This window comes from Odontesthes bonariensis, chromosome 5, assembly GCF_027942865.1.
Source record: "Odontesthes bonariensis isolate fOdoBon6 chromosome 5, fOdoBon6.hap1, whole genome shotgun sequence".
NCBI lineage: Eukaryota > Metazoa > Chordata > Actinopteri > Atheriniformes > Atherinopsidae > Odontesthes > Odontesthes bonariensis.
The window spans coordinates 22197745-22220381 of NC_134510.1; the positions used below are offsets into that span (position 1 = coordinate 22197745).

The 22637-nt window shown below is 43.7% G+C and overlaps 1 protein-coding gene across 1 annotated transcript; it reads left to right on the forward strand.

The window, feature by feature from the left end:
• Positions 1 to 128: 128 nt before the first annotated feature.
• hibadhb (3-hydroxyisobutyrate dehydrogenase b) lies at positions 129 to 20526 on the forward strand. The gene is made up of 8 exons (XM_075465349.1): positions 129 to 437; positions 1157 to 1317; positions 1409 to 1518; positions 1607 to 1728; positions 18944 to 19077; positions 19243 to 19319; positions 19407 to 19563; positions 19854 to 20526. Exons 1-8 carry the CDS (start codon positions 368 to 370, stop codon positions 20010 to 20012), a joined length of 990 nt encoding a protein of 329 aa, XP_075321464.1. The 5' UTR covers positions 129 to 367; the 3' UTR covers positions 20013 to 20526.
• The last annotated feature ends 2111 nt before the right edge of the window (positions 20527 to 22637 follow it).

Sequence of the window (22637 nt, forward strand, 5' to 3'; positions counted from 1 at the left end):
AAATGACTATTTTCTCGCCTGAAAATGTTTCAAATGTTGCTAAAGTTATATATTTACAGAGTTTATAGCTTAAGCGAAATCAGCTTTTCAGGCTGGCTGATTTCGGCTCGGGCAGGAGTGAAGTGCACTGTGTGTAAACGCTCGCATACTGTCTGATCGATGAGTATGCCGTTTGCAAGTATGTAGTTTGTAGTAGGCGGTTTCGAACACAGCCTAAGTCTAAGCAGAGCGTCTAAGGTCCTGGTCCTCCCATACGGCTCAGACATTGGCTGAAACTGTGTTGCGCGTGTCTATTGCCTGATTGGTCGAACAGCTGTCATTCCTGTACGTACTGTAACGTCACGCGTAAGGTCAAGAGGAAAGAAGCATGGCCGCTGTGTTGAGAGGGTCTCGGTTCATAGTGGGAAGGTGTCGCAGGCATGTTGACTTTGCGTACGGTGAGTACAATAAACTGAGATTGAGTTCGCGGTGTGTAAGTCTCAGTGTTTACTGTAAGAGCCCAAGCTGCTACCTGAACGCTGTTTGCGACGAAAACACACAGTTTTTTTCTCGTTACTTTCAGTAGTTTCAGTTAAATCTCGCTCGACTTGATGTAGTTGTTGCTGCAGGAGTTGATTTAACCATTTACTGTTTAAGTAGTTTTTCTTGTTCAAAGTGAACCTCGTGTGGTCGCTGGGTCGTTTGCCAGAGTCACCAAAAATCACCAACATTTGGTCTTATGTCATACTGTGTCCAGTATTTTCTATGAAGACATTATTATGTAATGTCAGTCATCTGCACATTTGTAGGGGTGGCTCAAAACGATTGAAGGTAACTTCCATGAGGGAAAATTTGAACTTCCCAGTACAAACCCTTTTACTTATTCATAGCAAACGCCCTTCCAGGTTGTATTATATAAATTACAGCATATAGGTAAATAAAACATAAATAAATTAGTCATTAAATTGCATGACTAACAGTGTACTATACCAGGGTAAATCTGAAGAGGATAAAGAGATGGCAGCAAGTGTTATTGTTAGATAGAATTAGATTTAAAAAAAACTATGCAAGAGGAGTACCTTAGTTTCAGTCTAGACATAATCTATAAATATTTTAAGTAGGACCTCTATACCTGAGGGAGATACTGTGTCTTATCGATTTTGTGGTTATGTTTTAGGCTCCACCAGGTCCATGGCCTCAAAGACACAAGTTGGGTTTGTTGGTCTGGGAAATATGGGAAACCCAATGGCAAAGAATTTGCTGAAGCACGGATATCCAGTCATTGCTACAGATGTGTTCCCAGAGTCCTGCAAAGAATTGCAAGAGCTGGGTGCTCAGGTAGTGTGAGATTAATTTACACATATATTTCTGTTTCCTAAATTTCCTCCCTTCACACACTGGGATTTCATGGTATTGTTGTGTTTTTCAGATTGTGGACAATCCTGCTGAGGTAGCAGACAAGGCGGACCGTATCATCACCATGCTCCCCTCTAGTCCCAACGTCATAGATGTCTACTCTGGACCCAATGGCATTCTCAAGTACACCCCTTAGTTTTTCTTGCAATGTGTACTTTAAAATGTCACAGTCTTTTTGAGTTTTTGACTAAAACCCTATTTTCTTAAACAGAAAAGTAAAGAAGGGCTCCCTACTTATTGACTCCAGCACCATAGACCCATCTGCTTCAAAAGAGATGGCTGCTGCTGCTGAGAAGATGGGGGCAGTTTTTATGGATGCACCGGTTTCGGGAGGTAAATCATTTGAACTGTTTTCTTCATCTTTATTTGGGTTGCAAAATGAATTTCATATTTTACCGTCTAGTATTTCAGCGGATCTACCCTCCCTTAAGGCCAGGCCCGACTTGTTTTCTCCCTTGTTGCGCAAACACACTGAAAGTAAAAACATTTAAAGCCTGTTGACCATCAGACAATCACATCTGATCGAGTATAATGTCTTTAGTTTCTTTAAGTAAAGTATTTTGGTTCATCTTGGATTTGGATTATCTGCATCTAAGTAAGCATAATCTGATGTCCAAGACCAATATTTTTGGTACCAGAAGCTTTCTGCTTGTAGTCTGAATAGTATTGACCAATCGGGACTCAGCGGATAGCCTGCGTATGAACAGTTGCGTGTGGAGCACAACACAAAAATACACGAGCTGAAAAAGAAATCTCGAAACCACTTTCTATCAACGATTAATCCTCCCTTCTCGATGGTTTAGCTTTTTATGAGCTTTTCCAAATGTACTCCAGCAACGCCCACTCAACATAACAGGCAGTCTTGTCCCTAATATCCATTAGCCACAAATCTGCAGGCTACACTGGAAGCCCAGAAACATTGGCCATTGCCTCCAGAGGCTCAGTAAGTAGACGATAGCTGATGGGTTTCCAATGTGGTCATTGGTGAGGCTGCAGTTTGTGTGAGCTGAATTCTTTCTTATGTTGTACTAAGACTGGTTTCAAACATCGTCGGCCTTCAATGATGTGAGGAAAGCAAGACATACACCAGCAGATCACTAGCAGGTAAAGGAAAAAAAAAAAAAAACTTCTGCTGTAGGAAAACAACACTTTCACAATTTATCAAACAAAATGAAATGGTGCAGGTTTATGTGGGCTGGTTTTAAGATTCTGACATATGGAAAAAATATAACGGTTTCACAGTATTCCTTTATTTTGGTTGCAGCTCTGAAATGTTTTATTTAGAAAAAACCTTAAGTAAAATTGTCATTTTTCTATTTTTTTTTAAAAAACATTTGGAACATGTGTACATGTGTATGTATAGTACTGAACTCCACATGAATTTAAACCGTGTGGCACATGATCAAATGCTAATGTATGATTTTGAACAGATGTTCATATTTGTTTAAGACTTAAAAGTATAGAAGTAAAACCAGCTACATTTAACAATAGTACTAAAATAGTAAGTAAAAGTTCTAATTTGACAGAACTTTAGTACTTCTTTGCAGTTCCTCGCTCTGTAAATTTAAGTTGGGAGGGTTAGTCATGTTATTTTTCTCAGCAGCAGGCCTTATAGCAGGCTATATTTCACCGATTTTTAGACTGGCTAACACTTGTAGATGGTTGCTAACGTTCATTTCAAGACCGTTTTACCTTGAATTTGGCAATGAGTGATGATCGATGCTCCCGTAGTTGGAAAATCATGGAGAAAAGGGAGAGTTTTACGCTGCTCACAGCCCGATGGATTCCTTCGTTTTCTCTCTCTCTCTAGACAAGACGTAGAAGACGGCTCACACCGGAGGAACGCTGTGATGGAAACTTTAATGGTTTTGAAAAGTGACTTTAAAACTGTGGCATACCTTGAAACGGGAAGCCAGCCCATGTCTAGTTTCTATACTTGTTTTGTTTTTGGACATGTAACTGTGACTTTGTATTCCTCTTCAACAATCAGCTTCGAATCAAGTAACAAAAGGGAAGGTGGTCACATTCTCTGTCGCACGAGAGGACTGATTTCGAATCCTGCAGAAGTCTTGTCTTCTGCTCATGTTTTATCTTGGAAATCAGTTATTTTTTCCCTTTTTATTTATTTTTTTCTCCCTTCTTTTCTTTGGTTACATTTATGCACCAAATCCACTTGACCAGGTTGAGAAAAATGAAAACCTGGTTAAGGTTCTCACAAACTGTTATTGTGTCTCATTGTTTATGCCAGACAAATCTTTTATCTTAGGATATACGTCTGACGGATGATTCGGGTTCCAGAAATGTAATATTTTTTTCCAGGCGAATATTCTGCAATCAGAATATTTAAACCATGAAATTGATCTAAATGTGAGCTCAGTTTCCAATACCATTGATGGATGTTTGACTTCCCAGGTTTAAGAGTTACAACCTATTTTATTTATTTATCCAATTTATTTGGTGGGGGGGGGGTTGTCAGTGTCTCATATGCTGCAGTTTGCAGAAGTGTTGGTTAATGAAGAGTAATTGCATCTAGCTGAGGAAGTGGAGCAGCTTCACAAATGTGTGTGTTTGAACTTAGCTTTGTCAGTGTCAGGAGAGTCACTTTCTTTTAGTTGAAGTTGGTCCATTTTATAGTCCGGCTCTAAAGATTACGGATGATTTACACGCTTCCATCCACGATAGTGCACTTGGATTAAAGTTCTCCTCCTTTCTGCCTTGAACTTCTGTGTGTGGCGGCAACAGTTTAACCAGTATAAAACAAAACTGTGTGTGTGTCATACTTTTACACGCGCATCAATCACAAAGCTTTTGCTTCGAAATGAAACTGTTTGAACATTTCTACTTGTCAGAGAGAAATAAAAAGCAGTACAGTGGCCATGTGCTTAAAGCTTCAACATAAAAGCTCTTGTGGATAAGGAAGAATTAATTGAGTCAGCGTGTGTTTTAAAGTTGTTTCTTAAGGCAAAGGAAAGAGCAGATGAGATGAAGACACTCGATACATAACAGAGGCAACAGTTATGGTCAGAAATAATAAACCAGAATTTCAGTATTCTCTTGTGAATTTATGATTTCGTTGAAATGAAACGACAGCAAATGTCTTGTAGACGTTTTGCAGATGAAATTTTAAAAAAAAGCTGTCCGTGGCCCCAGTCGTGCAACATTGTTGAGACGAGTGTAAACCCTCCTGTTGACATTCTCTTTGAGCTTCAGTTATTTTGTATCGTCTTGTGTTTTGAGACCTTTTTCAAGTGTTGTGTGTTCATGCTGGGTCACTCGCTGCCAGTAGTGGCTCATGTAATTATTAAAAACCAGCCACTTCAGTAACAGGATCACTGCCTTTTAAAATTAAGTCGTTATTTCACTGCGTTACTTTCTGTGAACTCTTTCGACAGGGTGCTTGCGCAAGTCTTGAAAGTCTTAATAAGTATGGAATTTTGAAGGACTGTTTACCAGACCTTGAAAAGTCTTGAATTTTGTGTGAAAGTCTTAATAAAGTATGGAAAATAGAATTTTATGGTAGAAGGCATTGTGAAATGAGAAATAGGAAGGTAGGCTATAAAACTATAATTTTACTAACTGGTCACGTACTGCATTAGCCTAATGGGCTGAGATGTGAGTGAAGAGACTGAATTCTACATACATTCATCCATCCATTCATTTTTTTATAGATAGTTTTTGTGACACTTGTTTGATGTGAAATTCATGTACTTGTGATTTTCATGTTTTGAAACGTTTTCATCAGTAAAAGCATAATTTAATGTGAATAATGCATTTGTTCATTGAATACTAGCCTATAAAAATTAACATTTCTAATAAACACAGTTGGTACAATCTCAACCAATGAAGTAGGCAGTAGGCACACAAGTTACAAGTACATAAAGTTAAAGTCTTGGGGGGGGAAAAGTATCAGTTTTAAAAAAGTCTGGAATTTTAATTTGGAAAAAGAGCAAGCACCCTGTTTAGAGCACTTCTGCATTACCAGATATGAGCACCTCTTTGCTGTAACTTAAAGCTGCAGTCTGCAACTCTTTTTCAAGCATAATGCCTGGAACTGTCCGGGGATTCTGAAAGTAGTACATTAAATACCCCAATACAAAAAAAAAATGAGTTCTCTAGGTCCCCTATATGTCCCGCTAGGTCCCTCCAAAGCCAGCAGGTTTGTTTACAAAATTGCAGACCGGACCGGTAAAAGGTAACCAATCAGGTTACGAGCTGGGCTCTGCTGCCTGTCAATCACAGATTGTGCACGCGCGATACAAGGTAGGCTCGTCCCCACGCTTATTTATCTAGACTATTGAACTTCATTACGGGCTAGTCTACTTACTGTGTCTTCCATGATCGCAAATGACAGGTGAGTTAATGAAAGAGGAGTCGTGTAGGCGCTACGTGCACGAGTTCTCATGTGTTTTGATGGGGCGGGACAGGAAGTTGAATAACTTTATTTTTCGGTTAAAAAATAAGCATTTCTTGCATTTTGCGACTACAGAGGTCACCTTTTTCAACTTCAAGCGTTCTGATAGATCATGTAAACTCTTAAAATGCCAAAAATTAGGACTTTACGTATGACAACAACAAATCCTGCAGACTGCAGCTTTAAGCACTTAGGTTTTAAAAGCAGACAACGTTTAACTCTTCTGTGTCCTGGCTGCTCTACCTCATTACTTTTTTTTTTTTTTTTTTGGCTAATAACGGGAATGAAAGTCACAATGTCCCCCTCACAGTACTTTGATAAAGATTATATTACTAGTTATTATTAGTAGTACTCTAACACCAAACCTTATCTGCAACTACTCACTGTCAGCGCTGTGGACTCCCAAATTCGGTGATTTCATGCCCAGCTTGACAAATTTAAAAGAAGCCTTTCAACTCAACTGGGACTTATAGTGTTGACTCACGACTTCACTCAGGACTCCAAAAAAATGTAGCCCAGAGGTCCTCAAACACCTGGCCAAAGTATTGGCAAGGGTGCTAAAGTATTGGCCTGGCAGTTGAGGACCTCTGGGCCACAGGTGTGTTTGGAAAGAAATCAATCGAATAAATACCTTGGGTAATATCTGCTTATTTGGGTTTTCTGCGGTGAATAAAAACCAAAGTGCCTAATAGAATGGACAAAAGAAACATGTGACTGGTGTCAGCGTCTGCCTTGATAGGACCAGTGTAGAAAACCCTCTGCAAGGAAAATGTGTGCTATTTGTATGTTATCAGACAGTACTTGAATGTTACGATGATTAATCACATATGAATCGTGTTTATATCAATATACAGCTGTTCTAATTACCTCAAATTGATTGCTCTGTGGAGCCGCTACCTCGTTGCAGAAGAAGGACCTCTGTCCTGGTCCAACGCCAAGTTTTGAAACGATTCAGAAAGAGTGTTATGATTTATTAGATTTGTGGATCAAACTTTCTTAGAAGTTGTCGAACTGTTGGCTTTGGGTTATCCCCGATTCCCACAATCCATAGCTCCCGGCGTCCAATTGCTTAACTACGATCTGGTGACGTCACATTGCTGAGCACCAGTGGGGAAAATATCGTTCCAAAGCTAATTTCCTAAAAGAAGGGAAGAAAAAATTTTCTTTAAATATTATGTCGTCAAGATCTTGTTTTAATTGTTGCTGGATTTTTAGGACATAATTGGCTGAAGCTGACAATTGTTTTTAGGAAAATAATTTGATAATTTATTTCGTTACTGTTTCTCTCTCCAAAAGAGGTCGATAGGCTTATTGGCTTGGCTTATTGCTTTCAGGACAATGATCCATACAGAAAATGTCCTCTAAAATGTATTTGGGAAGACAAAGTTGGAGAATTTATTCCAAAATGAGACTGTACAGAAACATACTAAATCTGATCTGTTGTGACTGCTCCACAGTTCTATATGCTGTTGGTACAATGTCAGCACTATTCTTTATTTATTAAATTTTTCATGTTTGCTTTTTATAAGTCAGTTGAAATGAAGAAGTGGAAGCAAGAAAGAAATGATTAGTGTAAAGTTAATATCGTAATACTCTGTGTTTAAAAGACGTTTGGTGAAAAGCGCGTCAGGGCTCGTCAAGGACTCAAGATTCAAAGTTTAACCTGGAGCGTGATTCAAAATAATGACTTTTTCCCACTTCTGCCCCACTGTTGCATTCTGGTATTTCATTCGTCTAAGCAGTGCAGTAAGCCGCAGTAAGTGAGGGAGAAGCCTGTGGAGATGCCCCTACTTTGGAGTTGTGATATCTTGGTGGGAGAGCAGTTTGACTGGCTCGTAAAGATATCCTGAACTCAAACATCAAAACTCTCTTCTATCAAAACCCTTACTCCACTGTCACCCTTTTTAGTAGTATGTGTATGAATAAATCTGTCAGAAGGTAGATGTCAGTCTGTGGCATTTGTGAAAGATGGCAATTGTGAAAAGGTGGCCATTGCTTCAAGTTACTAGTTCTGGAAAAAGGGGGCGTTGTGATGTCAGATTTGCCTAAAATCTGGGCAGTTTCTCTGGGAACTCAACCATGTCTGTGATGTGAAAAGAAGACTTCAACTCTCGATCGTATGAACTATGTTTTAGTGATGATTTCACCAGATTCGGCTGCTTTTCAGACCACCTCTGTGGTTATAACGGTGCGTTCAGACCGGACGCGGTGCGATTTATTTATTTTTTTGCGCGACGTGATTACATACAAAGTCAATTCAAAGACACGAATTCGAGCCGGCGGCGCGAATGACGCGAATACTGCCGTGCGAATTCGCGTCTTGTCATTCGCACGAGTTCAGAAATCCAACTTTGGCGAAATATTCGCTTCACGACAGCCTATCAGCGTTGAGATTCTGGACGACAGTGACGTCATGCGTCCCGGGATCTTTTTAATTGATTTATCTGCCACTCACTGGAGACAGATGGACAGACGCTCCGCAGCTGAAATGGAGTCGTGTCTGGGTCAGTGACATCATCCGGAGGTGCACTCAGCTCGGAGAATTTCACCGCCTTCTCCAGGAGTTGCGTCTGGATGACGGCCGCTTCCAGCAGTATTTCAGGCTCACCAGGACCCAGTTTGATGACCTGCTCGGGAGGATCGGTGCCGTGATCTCTCGGCAGGACACCAACTACAGGCTAGTTCTCCTGGAGAAGGCGGTGAAATTCTCCGAGCTGAGTGCACCTCCGGATGATGTCACTGACCCAGACACGACGGTGTGTGCGTTTCCGACGAATCTCGGACTGCCACAGCAGGTACAAGGACGCGATGGTACTTATATCAGCCATGGTTGATGAGAGAGTGAAATGGATAGCCCCTTGAGCGAAAATTCGCTCGTTGTTTACTCGCGCGAATAACGCAAGTAAATTCAACTACACCCGCGGCAAAACTCGCGCGAGTAACGCGACACGGAAATTCGCACCGCGTCCGGTCTGAACGCACCATAAGATGCATCTCGATGCAAGCACCTTTTTCTGAGAAGTCAACGGAATCAACATACGAGCACAGAGAGTTGGAGAGCAGTAAACGGATGTAAAGGAACGGCTGAAAAGCAGAATGCAAATGCATATCGATAGAATATCGTTTATGTTATGTTCTGATGACATTTACCAATTATCTTAGCAGGCTTTAGGTACATTCCAGTGGAAATTGTTGGCAAAACTGCTCATACTTCCCTCACGCTGCCTAATACACAACAAGAGAAGAAACAGTCAAGATATCTTGCTTAGAAAAACGCACCTTACACGTCAATATTTCCTGTTTCAGAGTTAGCAAAGCAGCAGCAGCTGTTGTGGAGGAACTAAAGGAAAGGACTGTATAGGCTCTAGTTTGGGGGTTAAGCTGTCACTATTCTGGAGTGCCGGCCAGAGCACTACCGGTACTTGGGCCAGGATGAATGTGCAGATGGATGGAGATAATGAGGAGGCAAGGGTTGACGTTTAGGTTCTTGTATTGAACATCAGATGGAATACAGGATGACAAAGGTGAACCAAGGAATGTGTTACACGAGCGTATGTGTGTGTCTGTGTGGTCTCTGAAATAAACAGAAATAAAATACGCAATTACTAAATTGTCCTTACTGACCAACAATACACAGGAATAACGCAAATGCACAAATACACAGGAATTGGCTTAAACACTAAACTAAGGCACATACATATTAGGTACAGCAGTGTTTCCCACAGATGTGAAGGCAATGTGTGGTGGTGGGCCACGGGGGGGGTAAAAAATAAAAAAATTTCAAAATAATTCCTTCGTTAATAATTGGTCACACAGAACTTTATTGTATTAACCCATAAGAACCCTTAAATGAAAATTAAGGGGGTTATAACACAGACTAAATAGACCACATAGAACCCATTTCAGAATTTTTTTCCAAAATACCACCCCCCACTGTCAGAGATCTGTAATGTGACATATGTCACATTGGGAGTTAAGAACCTGGATAATTTCTCCATCAAGGAAAATGATGGGGGACGTAAGGATGTGTGACACCTGTGTCACGGTGGGTGACACAGGTGCGGCTTATCTGCAGATTTTCACATCTTCATTGTAAACAAATTAATAACATAGCTAATTACACTGGTCGGACTGTTCAGCTCTGTTTCAGACTGATACCTCCGGTTCAGGCTGGTCCTCATCCTCAACACGCACGTCTCTTTTTCAATCGCGGAAAATATTTTTCAATACTCATCTGGATTGAAGCAGCAAACATTCAGTGTAAGAGTTTAAAAAACCTGCTTTATTTGATTCACAGCTGCTAGTGTTTTGACCTCGACAACCCAACTACATTTTTTTTTTTTTTTTTTTTACGGCAAACTTGCGACTAGTTAACTTTATAAAGAAGGCGTAATCGCTTGTTTGCTATGGGTCGGGACGGGACAACATTGTATTCAAAATATAAAATATTTTTATAGGACTTTTTAATGTGTGATTTTATAAAGGTGCACGTGATACCAACCTTTCGTGAATTTCGCCAGCCGTCTTCTTTCGGTTGAGCTAATAGCTGAAGCTAGCAAGCTTCCACGCTTCCAGGGATGATCTCGCTGATGGAGACACGCGGCGTGCACGGAGGGGAGGGGCTGTGTGTGTGTGTGTGTGTGTGTGTGTGTGTGTGTGTGTGTGTGTGTGTGTGTGTGTGTGTGTAGGCTATGCGAGAGAGACGCGTGACTGACAGACGGAGGGAGAGCAGGGAAAGGAAATGCAGCTTAACGAATACGAGTATTTTTTAAATAGCGTTAAAAAAAATAATAATAACGAAACGCAATATGTGGCGGCCGGTGTTTAATCTGTGGCACACCGCCACGAATTAGTCTATGTGTGGGAAACACTGGGTACAGTCTACCCAACCGCATGAGAATGAGAATTAGCTTGAATCATGCTAGCTAGACAGATAAAAGACTAATGGCAAATAAGGCACTTAAATCAACTACAAGAATATCACACACAGATCATATATAACGTCCCACATGTTAGGGAACAAACTTACTTGATAAACGCACACTTGACAGGAATCACACACAATTTGCATGAAGGATTCAACGGGAGAAACAAACTGCTAAGACCATGTCTAGCTCTACTGGCTGTACAAGTACACAACAGGCTGCAGTGCCCCCTGGTGGACACTCCGAAACTACAACCAAATAACACATTAAATTAAAACAGCCTGATCCAAACGTAGGGAGAACAGAAACAGAGGGGCCTTTTGTACAGCCGCCCCCAAATGTATGAAGTACATTTGCTCAAAACAAAAGGTTACTACTAACAAAAACTCAAGGCGACTGTCCACTGGCTTCTCCTCGGAGGGCTGGCAGGATCACCAACCGGGCGACAGGTCGAGTGAAGGTCCTGTCCTTTACCTTGATGTCGGCTGACCAGATGTGGCCATCCGCACTAGGGTGGACCTTGGAGATGCGACCAATGAGCCAGGAAGCCCGTGGCAACTGCGGATCCACGATGATCGCCACGGAGTCTTCGGTGATGTCCGCAGAGGATGACTGCCACTTCTGACGGGCCTGCAGACCAGGAAGATACAGCTGGATGAAACGGGACCAGAAGTGGTCGGTCAGTACCTGTGAATGCTTCCACCTCCGGAGACTCAGGATCCAATGGGAACGTCGGATCTTCGCGAAGACCCTTTCTGATCCTGGGTGTAGCAGGCGACTGTCGAAGTCCTGAATGAGCAGGCGGATGACTGGGTGTGCTGGATCCAAGACAACTGGTTGGAGACTGGAGTAGGCAAGATCCTCAGAGCGACGAAGACGTCCACCTACTCGAATTACCTCACTCTCAGAGTCGAACTAAGGGGCGAGAGCAATGAGACGACTGCTACGGCTGAAAGGTTTGCCTGACTTGAGGAGACGGTACTCATCAGGAAAGCTCTCCTGCTGAGCTCTTCTCAGGACCACGATTTCTGCCTGACGGTAGTCTTCAGCAGAAGGTGTTCTGTCTCCGGTGGCCGCCCCGTGCAACTGCGTGATGGTAGCTTCCAACACCTGCATCCAGGTGTCATACTCGCTGAAGCTCGGGGTGGCAGGGTGAGCTTTTGTAGAAACACCGCAGAAAATGTCTTTACGGAGCTCTGCAGGATCGGGAGGCTGAGTACTGGGGCTGCTTGGCTCCGAGGGCCACTGGTCTTGGGGTAGGAGCAGGAAAGGAGGACCTTGGCTCCACCGGTTTGGTCTACTCAACTCCAGAAGCGCCTTTCCCCGGGTTATGTCGTCAGCGGGGTTCTGGGCTGAGTCCACATAACGCCAAGCATGAAGGTGGGTGAGCTCTTGGATCTCGGCTATGCAGGTGCCTACGAAAATCTTGAAGCGGCATGACTCCGAACTCAGCCAGGTGAGTACTGTAGTGGAATCTGACCACAGCACTGTTCTCTTGATGTCTAGGCTGAGCTCATTCTAGAGGAGACTGGAGAGATGAGCTCCGCAGAGGGCGCCACACAGTTGGAGTCTGGGCATGGAGAGCACACGTTTGGGGGCTACTCTTGAGCGTGCCAGCAGGAAAGCCAGATGTGCGCTCCCATCACTCATCACGATTCTCAGGTAGACCACAGCGCCATAGGCCTGTTCGGAGGCATCACAAAATATGTGAATCTCCCTCTCTTTGACAGACTCGGTGAGGTGCGGTGGCAGGTAAGGGCGGGACAGCAGGACTTGAGGGAGGTACTGCAACTCTTCCTCCCAGGTTCTCCACTGCTGCAATAGTTCTGATGGTAGCTACGGGTCATCCCAGCCTCTTTGTTGATCCCAAAGGCGTCTCACCAGCATTTTGGCCCGGGTGGTGTAAGGAAGGATGAAGCCTAAGGGGTCGTATTGGCTTGCAAGGACTTTATAGATGTTCCTCATGGTGGGGACGCCATAGCTGATAGGGCGGTGCTTGTAGGCCAAGGTGTCGGTGGGGAAGTGCCAGCTAAGGCCCAAAGTTGGTTCAGAAGTGTCTGTCTTGTCTTGGGCAAGCCACAATTCTGCACTGGTGGATCTGAGGTCTTCGGGGAGGTGGCTAATAGCGCTGGGTTCATTACTAGCCCACTGACGGAGGACAAATCCAGCAGTAGACATGAGGGCTCTTAACTTGTCTACCAAGCCCCGTGCTTCTTCAGGGGTGGGCACACTCTGGAGAAGGTTATCGACATAGAAGCACTGTCCCACAGAATGATGGAGCTGATCATCGGCTTGGGCGTGGTCCTTTGTGTGGCGCTGCAAGGCGTAAGTTGCACAACAAGGGCTAAAAGTTGTGCCGAAAGGAAGAACTTGCCACTCGAACACTGCAACAGGTTCTTCTGGGTGTAGGTCGCGCCACACAAAGCGGAGGAGGGAGCGGTCCTCAGGGAGAAGGTGAATCTGGTGGAACATGCCTTTTATGTCGCCACTGACTGCCACCGCATGCTCCCGTAACCGCAGGAGGACACCGAGGAGGGATGCACTTAAGGCAGGGCCAGGTAGGAGCTGCTCATTAAGGGTTTGGCCCTGAAACTGGAATGAACAGTTAAACACAAGGCGATGTTTGCCATTGTGGTTAACAAGGTGGTGTGGGATGTACCACCACTCCTCTGACTGGGCAACTTCTGAAGGGGACAACTTCACCACAGAACCTGCCTGGATCAACTTCTCTATTTCTGTGCTGTAAATCTTAGCTCGCTCAGGGTCCTTTTGCAGACGCCTCTCTACGCCTCTGACTGGGCAGGACAGCAGCAGGGGTAGCCTTGAGGGATGGCATGTTCTTGCGGCGAAGAAGCGGGGTGGCGTAGCGGAGGGTACCCTCTACATCCACACGAACTGTCTTGAGCTCAAGCAGGTCGACAGCGTATTTATCCTCTCTTGAGCGGGTAACTACCTTGCCTTCCTTCCCTGGAATAACATCTGCCTGCCATAGCTTCTCTACGTGTTTCAGTAGCTCACTGACCTGAGGGGCTGTGGTGGTTGTGAGGAGACACTGTTGTGGTGAGGAGGAAGAACAGATGATACTGGAGGGACCCTGTAATGTCCACCCTAATCTGGTGCACATTGCAGCGGGACCACCTGGGGGGCTAAGACGGACCGCTTCGGTTGGAGTGGTAAGCTGTGGGTGGTCGCTTCCGATGAGTAGTAGGGGTTTGAGCTTCATGAAGGGCTGGATGGGCAGGCCTTGGAGGTGCTTATACTTCCGCTGAAGTGACTCAACTGGGTAAGTGTGCTCAGCTAAGTCAATGCGGGTGGCGGTGAAGGCGTTAGCGACCCTATACTTCCGCTTAGGTTCACCACCAGGTGAGATGTCAAAGGAAACGCATGCACCCTGTAGGGTCTGCACATCTTGTCTGATGGTGCACAGAGGAAGTCTCTCGGGAGTGCCCTGGAGGTTTAGCTTCCGGGCAGCGGTGGGCAGCAGCATGGTCCTCTCGGACCCGTCGTCCAAGACAGCATGGGTGCTCAGAGCCTTGCCATTATGATGAAGGATGACTGGGACGACCTTCAGCAGGACTCTACCGCTCTCTGTGGTTCGGTCGAGGTACAGAACACTAGTGGAATTCTCATTTACCGGAGTGGCAATAGCAGCTGGAACAGGTGACTTCTGTGGCCTACAGTTAACTTGGTGAAGAACCTGCAGGTGGTGACCCTGACAAATGTTACAGGGATTCTTTAGGGTGCACTGTGCTGCCTGATGGGACCGTGCACAGCGACAGCACCTCTTGTTGGCCTTGATCCAGTCAGTGAGCTGTTCTTGGCTTAGCTTGATGACCTCTGGACACTGACTCAGGTGGTGGGCACGGTAAGCACAGTATGGCTGCTGCTTTGGCTTGCTAGGGGTGTTAGCTGGTGGCAGGGGTGAACCTTTTGCAACATGGAGCACAGTGGTGGAGCGCTTAGGGGGTTTGGTATCAGGCTTCTCTTTAGCACCTCGCTGAGTGGGCAGGCCGTCAAAATCCTGACACCACGACTCGTACTTCAACCATGTGGCTAGGTCTTCCAGGGTGTACGTTTGGCCAGAGCGGTTGAACATGCACCGACTAAACTCCGCTCTCTGCTTTGTTGGAAGCTTACTCAGGAGTTGAGCCACATGGGAGCCGCATTGAAGCTCAACTTCACCATCATGACCTAAAGTCTTTAACATACCAACAAGGGACTGTATCTGGAGGGAAAACCGCTCGAATACCATCACATCCCCTCTGCGGATGTCAGGTGAGTCCATCACCGCTGCGATTCTTCTCAGGGCAAGCTGGTGGGGCTGGCCCAGCTTCTCATTGAGAGCATTCATGGTGTCACTGAAGGGAGTGGTGGAGTGAAGGTAGGCGTCAGCTATTAACTTCGCCTCCTCCAGGTGCAGGTGGTCTAACAAGACTTGATACTTGAATAGCTCTGAGCTCTCGGGAGGCAACAAGTTCTCCAGTGCCATCTTCAGCCTTGCAAATTCCCCAGGATCCCTGTGCAATAGCTTGGGAATGCTTGGTCGAGGCCCCCTGTAGGTGAACTCTGAAACTGCGACTGGACTTGGGGGTCTCTGGGCCTGTGATGACCTCCACCATGAGTCCGGAGGGGGTGGATGCAATAATGCAGCGGGCTGGGGTTTTGCTCTAGGGGGTGGCACTGGAGGAAGAGTAGTCTTGGGCTGGGGTGAGACCATTGGCTTGGCACAAAGGGTGGGTTAATACGGCTCTGCTGTGCAGCCAAAGACTCCCTCTTCAGGTTCTGAAGCTCAATCATCATGATATGCAGACGATCTACAACTGGACTGGGGACCGGTTCCTCTTTAAACTCAACTGGAGGTGGGGGTCGAGGCCAGTCTTCTTCAACAGGAACGGGGTGGTAGGGAACTGCAGCGACCACTGGTGAGGGGGAATGCTGCAGACTTTTAGCACGGTTCAGCAGCTGCTGCATACTGGCATAAAGGGCCTGAAAATCATCCAATCCCGCTTTCATCCGTTCCTGGGATTTCTGAAGCAGATGTCTCTCACACTGCATCTCCTGTAGTTCTGCCCTCATAGGTGTGGCATAGTCTGGTGAGCGCTCGCTATGATGTTCAAACATGGGGGGAAGGGCAGGGGCATAGGTAGCGCCAACTAGTGGTAGTGTTATCTCCCCATCCTCAGGGTGACGCACCTCATGCCTGGGTAGATCGATCTCATAGTCTTCATAACGAAGGGGCAGGCGTACATTGCGTCGCGGGCGTGCACCGAGGGCTGCAAAATTCTGAACATCATCCATCTTGAGAGGTCAGAGACAGCTTATCTGGCTCGAAGGACCACTTAATGTTGTGGAGGAACTAAAGGAAAGGACTGTATAGGCTCTAGTTTGGGGGTTAAGCTGTCACTACTCTGGAGTGCTGGCCAGAGCACTACTTGGGCCAGGATGAATGTGCAGATGGATGGAGATAATGAAGAGGCAAGGGTTGACGTTAGGGTGACCAGATGTCCCGAAAAATTCGGGACGGTCCCGAATCCCGAATCTGGCTGTACTTGTCCCGAAAATGAAACTTATGCCAAATAATTACTTTTTAACCCCAATATAGCGTTTAACTTTTGACAGATTAATTTAGCAATGACATGACATGATATGGCATAATATGATAGGCCTATTCCATGTTGAGATGTAACAATAATCAATGTTTGAATAGCGATATAGCTTACAATTTAATAGGCTATAATGTGTTTTGATGTTTTGTACGTTCAGTTCGTCATGTTAAAAGTTAAAGTTAATTTTAACTTTCATGTTAATTTTATGAACCCCGGAATTTTGGACTGTGTATGTTATACCAATACACTGGAACTTTCCATGATATTACCGGAGTGTGCGTCTTTTATTGCAATTATACCCAATCTACACTAGAACACCGACGACAAAGCATTTTATTACTGTACATGTAAGTCAGCCCAACCGCGCGTGCGCCGTCCCGAATTTCAGCAAACCTCATCTGGTCACCCTAGTTGACGTTTAGGTTCTTGTATTGAACATCAGATGGAATACAGGATGACAAAGGTGAACCAAGGAATGTGTTACATGAGCGTATGTGTGTGTCTGTGTGGTCTCTGAAATAAACAGAAATAAAATACGCAATTACTAAATTGTCCTTACTGACCAACAATACACAGGAATAACGCAAATGCACAAATACACAGGAATTGGCTTAAACACTAAACTAAGGCACATACATATTAGGTACAGTCTACCCAACCGCATGAGAATGAGAATTAGCTTGAATCATGCTAGCTAGACAGATAAAAGACTAATGGCAAATAAGGCACTTAAATCAACTACAAGAATATCACACACAGATCATATATAACGTCCCACATGTTAGGGAACAAACTTACTTCTTCATAAACGCACACTTGACAGGAATCACACACAATTTGCATGAAGGATTCAACGGGAGAAACGAACTGCTGAGACCATGTCTAGCTCTACTGTACAAGTACACAACAGGCTGCAGTGCCCCCTGGTGGACACTCTGAAACTACAACCAAATAACACATTAAATTAAAACAGCCTGATCCAAACGTAGGGAGAACAGAAACAGAGGGGCCTTTTGTACAGCAGCTAACTCTATAACTGAAGGATAACAGATGGGATGGTGGTTGACCAGTTCAGTCGTATTGCTCCCTTCGCTGCTAACTGTTGACTTGCTTTCCCTGCGGACCAGCGTGTCTGCCAGCTCACCTTTTTTACGGAAAATAAACAACTTGCGCATGTTGAGTCGTTTTTTTTTTTCTGACTTGATATTACGAGACAACAGCCACACACACACACTGGCTCCTGCCAAAAGCGAGGCACCTGATTACCTCTCCTTCCCTGATTCATTTTATCACAGCCAGTGTTTGCGTTAAACACCACCCGCCTCGTATGTTCATGACTCAGCCAGGTCGTAACTGGGACTGTACTATTCACGTTTTTATTATATTTGTATTACTTACACAATATCAGTGTTTAACTCTTTTTAATATCAGGGTTATGGCTGATACATTATACATCTGCATCAGATCCAAATCAAACCATCAGTTATTTGTTCCAACTTTCTGGAGTTAAAATGTTTCCAGCCTCTTTGTCTGTTTTGTGATCACTGGTAATGTTAACTCAGTTGTTAAACCTGGTGTTTCTTTTTCTTTTTTTTCTTTTTTTTTTTTAATCAAATACATTCAGACTATAACCCAAAGCCACAGACCAGGCTTTTTCATTACTTGGCTCGACTTTTGTGAGTCGCAGCTCAGTCTTTCTGTCCATTAAGCTTCAAGCAGACTGCCTACGAGGATTAGGGAAGGGGAAACTTATAACACCCACCTTGGCCCTTCTCCACTGGCTTCCTGTAAACTTTAGGATTAATTATAAGACTGCGCTGGTTAATTTCTTGGCACCCATATGGCTTGCACCTGGTTACTGCATAGTGCCAAGCTTTTAACCCCATATGAACCAGAAACAGAAACAGCTGTTCCGACATCAAGACGAAAGCTGACCAAACTGTTTCCGACAGTGTGAGAACAGGCTAACTTGGTTGGGCTTGCTCTTTTACTCGAATAGCTATGACTCTTTCCCATGAAATGTTTCTGTGGCTTTGTGTTTTGGCAGCGTCTGTCGTGGGTCCTGGGTGCCCCAGTTTTACAGGATGGTGTAGTACCAGAGGTCTTATTTTTTTTTTTTTCTTCTTCTTCTTCCTTTTTTTTTTTTTTTTTTTCACGTAATATTACTTAATGTGGATTTGACCCAGTTTGCACAAATATTCCTTTTGGTGTTTTTATATCATTATATATATATTTTCAGTTTAATTTAAGTTTCTTTTGCTTTTTTCCCTCTTTTGTACATTACTAAAATCATTTGGTCACTCTACAGCAAATAAGTCTGGAGAATTCAGGACATTAAGAAAGGTGCTCAAAAGTTTATGCTCCTTCAAGCAGTTTTGGGGATGCCATGAAATTTATTCCGTCTTGCTTGATGAAGAATAAAAGGATCTGCACAAAGCTATATGCATAACAAAGAACAATAGCTGCCAACCTGGCTCCTTTGTAAAGTCGGCTACGATTAGCTGCCTGCTTTGAACTAATTCAAATGATTCTCTTCATTCTTTCCAACTTTACCTCAGCTGGTGAATTGTTGCTCTGTCTGTGTATGAGCATTATTTCTCTTCCAGGTGTGGGTGCTGCCAGCTCGGGGAAGCTGACTTTCATGGTCGGAGGAGCAGAGGAGGAATTTACTGCAGCCAAAGAGCTGCTCAGCTGCATGGGAGCGAATGTGGTTTATTGTGGTCAAGTTGGAACCGGACAGGTGTGAGCGGATTTCCCACATTAGAGAAATGTCATGAGGTTTTTGTGATTTGAATTAGCTGTTTTTTTTTGTTTGTTTGTTTAACAAAAGTAGAAATTTGATTGACATGACTTTTGATTCATTGACATGGTATTAGGGGTATTAAATGCTGTCATCTTGTTACAGGCTGCTAAGATCTGTAACAACATGCTTTTAGCCATCGGAATGATTGGGACTTCAGAGACGATGAACTTGGGGATCAGGTAAAAGCGCAGGAAATGGGTAACAAATCATGACATTATGCGGTCGCAATATATTTTCTGAAACGAGAGGGTTGTCTTCGTTCACAGACTTGGTCTTGATCCCAAACTTTTGGCCAAAATTCTGAACATGAGTTCAGGCAGATGTTGGTCTAGTGACACCTACAACCCTGTACCAGGAGTCATGGAGGGTGTTCCCTCTGGGAATAACTACCAGGGCGGTTTTGGCACCCAGCTCATGGCTAAGGTCAGTTTATAAACTTTGGGATGTTTTTATGGTTGTTGTATGTGTTCATTTTTTTTAAAAGTCCATATTCTGCAAGAAACGGATTTTTCAGCCTACCTCATGTTGCACATGAAGTAACTCTGGCGAAAACAATGCTTCTGTGGTGGTCAAACACTTAAAGTAATCCAGTGGACCATTCAGCTGCACAGTGGAGAAACAGACTGGTGTGTGTGGGCTCGTGGTTTTGTTTTCAGAATTGAATTCTCAGCTCTGTTGGTTTTTCTGAAGTCTGTTTGCTTTTCTTTTTGAAGGACTTGGGCCTCGCGCAGAACACAGCCACCAACACAAAGACTCCTGTCCCTCTCGGCTCCTTGGCCCATCAGATCTACCGCATGATGTGTGCACGTGGTTATGCCAATAAAGATTTCTCCTCCGTTTTCCAGTTCCTGCGTGATGAGGAGGGCCAGTAATGTCAGCCTTCACCCCGTCCACAGCCTTGCCGTGTGCCTGGCCCTGCACAGGACTAACAAAGTGTAGTTAGGGTGCATTTCATTGTATGGACATTTTATTATTACTTTTCTTTTTCTTTTTTTTCCCCTAAAGTTGTGAAAGACATGAAACGCCAGGGAGCTCCAGCACAGTGTGACGGATAATATGAGCACTAATCTCCTATTGGAAATTATGATTCATGTGTGATTACAATTTTTTTTTTATAATGCGACACTCCTTTAAAGTTTTAAGATATATGTGAATTGTCAGCTTTTCAGGGGGAAATCCAAAAAATTACATTACAGTTTCATTACATCATGTCAAGGCTAAACGACTACAAATATAGTTTTAGTCTCCACGTAAATATATCTTTTATTTCTTTTACGTTGCTGTTTGTTTGGTGTTCTTTTGTTCATATTAGGTATGTGTTGTGACATTGGAGTTGTTATTTTGAGTGTCATCTCCTGTTAGAAAATAAAGAGAAATGGTAATGTCTTTGTGTGCCAATAATTTACCAGCTTCCCTTTGTATAGACTCGGTCCTTTCATCCTTTTCAAAACAATTTGCAGCACATTTATTGTGAAATTTATGCCGATTTTACCGGGAACAAGCTTTTTTTTTTTTTTTTTTTTTTTTTTTTTTTTTTAATTACTTCAACATTTTTAACGCCTGAATTGAGTTTAGCCTGCACATGTGTTAAATAACGAATTTGCAGTGCACGAAGTGGCCTGTAGCCTAAATGTAAACCTCAGACACCGCGGAAGAAATTTCTAGATATATTGCACCGCGCCTATTTGGACGGGCACCGCGCAATTTTCACTCCCTAACTTTTAAATGAAATGGCTCCCAAATGTTACTTTGCAGCGTGTCTTACTAATTCTGCAGTCATGGTAAGATGCTGGACAAACATCTGCGCGTAGGCGACGCAGAGCCGCGACTACGCGCATCGTCTCTGCAGATTTGAACTCTTAAACAAACTGCCTTCTTCTTGGACGGCATCTTGTAGCCCGCCAAATTAATTTGGGGATCTGCCTTTCTTTTCTAGGCCAGACCAGGAGTGCGGCATGTTTCTGATCTACTTTACCAATAACCGCTGAGAGGCCAAGGTGCCATAGGTCATGCGATCACAAGACAAAGCCATAAAAAGTCCATTAAGCACTGTAGGCTAAGAGCTGTGCTGTCATCTACTTGATAGGTATAGCAAACAGAGCAGCACTTTGGTCTCAGGCCTCCAGCAGACTGTGACTCACACACACACACACACACACAGCCTGACATCATCTAAAGCCGCCAGCACGTCAAGTCGAAGCAGCTTCACTTTTTAATAAGCTCTGCAACCTGCTGGATTTGTGTTTCTAAACACAGCAATACCGTGCGCATTACTGTAGGTAAATTGTGGATTATTTGCGGCAGCAAGAGGTCTGGCCACAAATTGTTTCTGGGTGTGGGTGGGAGGGGGGGGGGGGACAAAAAAGAAAAGAAAAATGATAAAGATTGCTGATTTGTTAAGACATCTCTCTGCTGCTTTCTTTCTTACGCTCCACGTTGCTGTTAATCCACATTTCGGTCGTTTGCAACACGTTTTAGTATGTTACATGTTCCAGTAGAGAAGCCTAATGGTGGATTCATTTCCGACGTATGTCCTCACCAAAGAACAAAAGCTCTAAATCCTCCTACGTGAAAAATAAAATCCACTATTATTGCCAAAATATAGGCTAGTGAAAATGGGAACGAAGGGGCATTTTTTTTTGTGCAGTCAGGCTCAACCGTGTTGTAGAGCGTTTGTTAGACGTGTGTTTCGGATGATTTAAAGCCACAAATGGTAGCATTTTAGTTGTAAATTTACATCAGCTGGGTCATCGTGACTTTCGCTGAGAATGAGCGTGTTTGTGGATAATTAACTATTAATAACAGCATCTAGAGTACCACATCATTTCAATTAGTTGGTGCCTGCAGCCGCTGTCAGTGCGATGATGGACCTGAAGGATAATTCTTTAATTTTTAGACGAAATGGAAACAAAGTCTACCGTCAAAGTTAAAGTGTGTGTGCTGCACTATTGTGTTAACAAACAAGAAATTAAATCAATAATTTATGTTCTTCTTTGTCAGCAACTAAAAGAATTTGTAACCGGGTTTATGATGATATTCTTGATTTAAATTTAGCCCAGGTAAATGCTCGTGTAATGTTTTCTACCAGCTGCCACAAGAGTATAAACTGTCCATCCCTGTCCACCCGGATGTACCAGGTGAGATGATTTCTGTTAAGTCTGCTCTCACTTATTGTTGCTCGGCCGCGTTGGAAATTAAGGAGAAGATGCGTAATTTTTATTATTATTTTTTTTCCTGTTCAAAATGCAGCCACGAGTAGTGATGAGTAAAAACAAATGTATGGGCGTTTATCATAACAACGTGAGACATGAACTGATAAACTTTATGCTTTTTTTTTCTTTCTTTCCTGAAATTTAGGCTACTACACATTCGTGCCTACAAGCTATGAACTTGGGCCATAAAGATTTACAGCCTCAAAAGGTGGGAAAACTCTATTAAAAATAAAAAGGTGCTCAAATTTAGTTGGGTATACATTCCTCTGCGTCTGTGGTCTTTAA

Excerpts from the sequence above, each read along its gene's own strand:
- hibadhb (XM_075465349.1), top strand. The coding sequence starts at position 368 with ATGGCCGCTGTGTTGAGAGGGTCTCGGTTCATAGTGGGAAGGTGTCGC. Across the intron at positions 1,318-1,408 it reads TGCAAGAGCTGGGTGCTCAG|ATTGTGGACAATCCTGCTGA; the intron begins GTAGTGTGAGAT and ends TGTGTTTTTCAG. Across the intron at positions 19,564-19,853 it reads GCACCCAGCTCATGGCTAAG|GACTTGGGCCTCGCGCAGAA; the intron begins GTCAGTTTATAA and ends TTCTTTTTGAAG.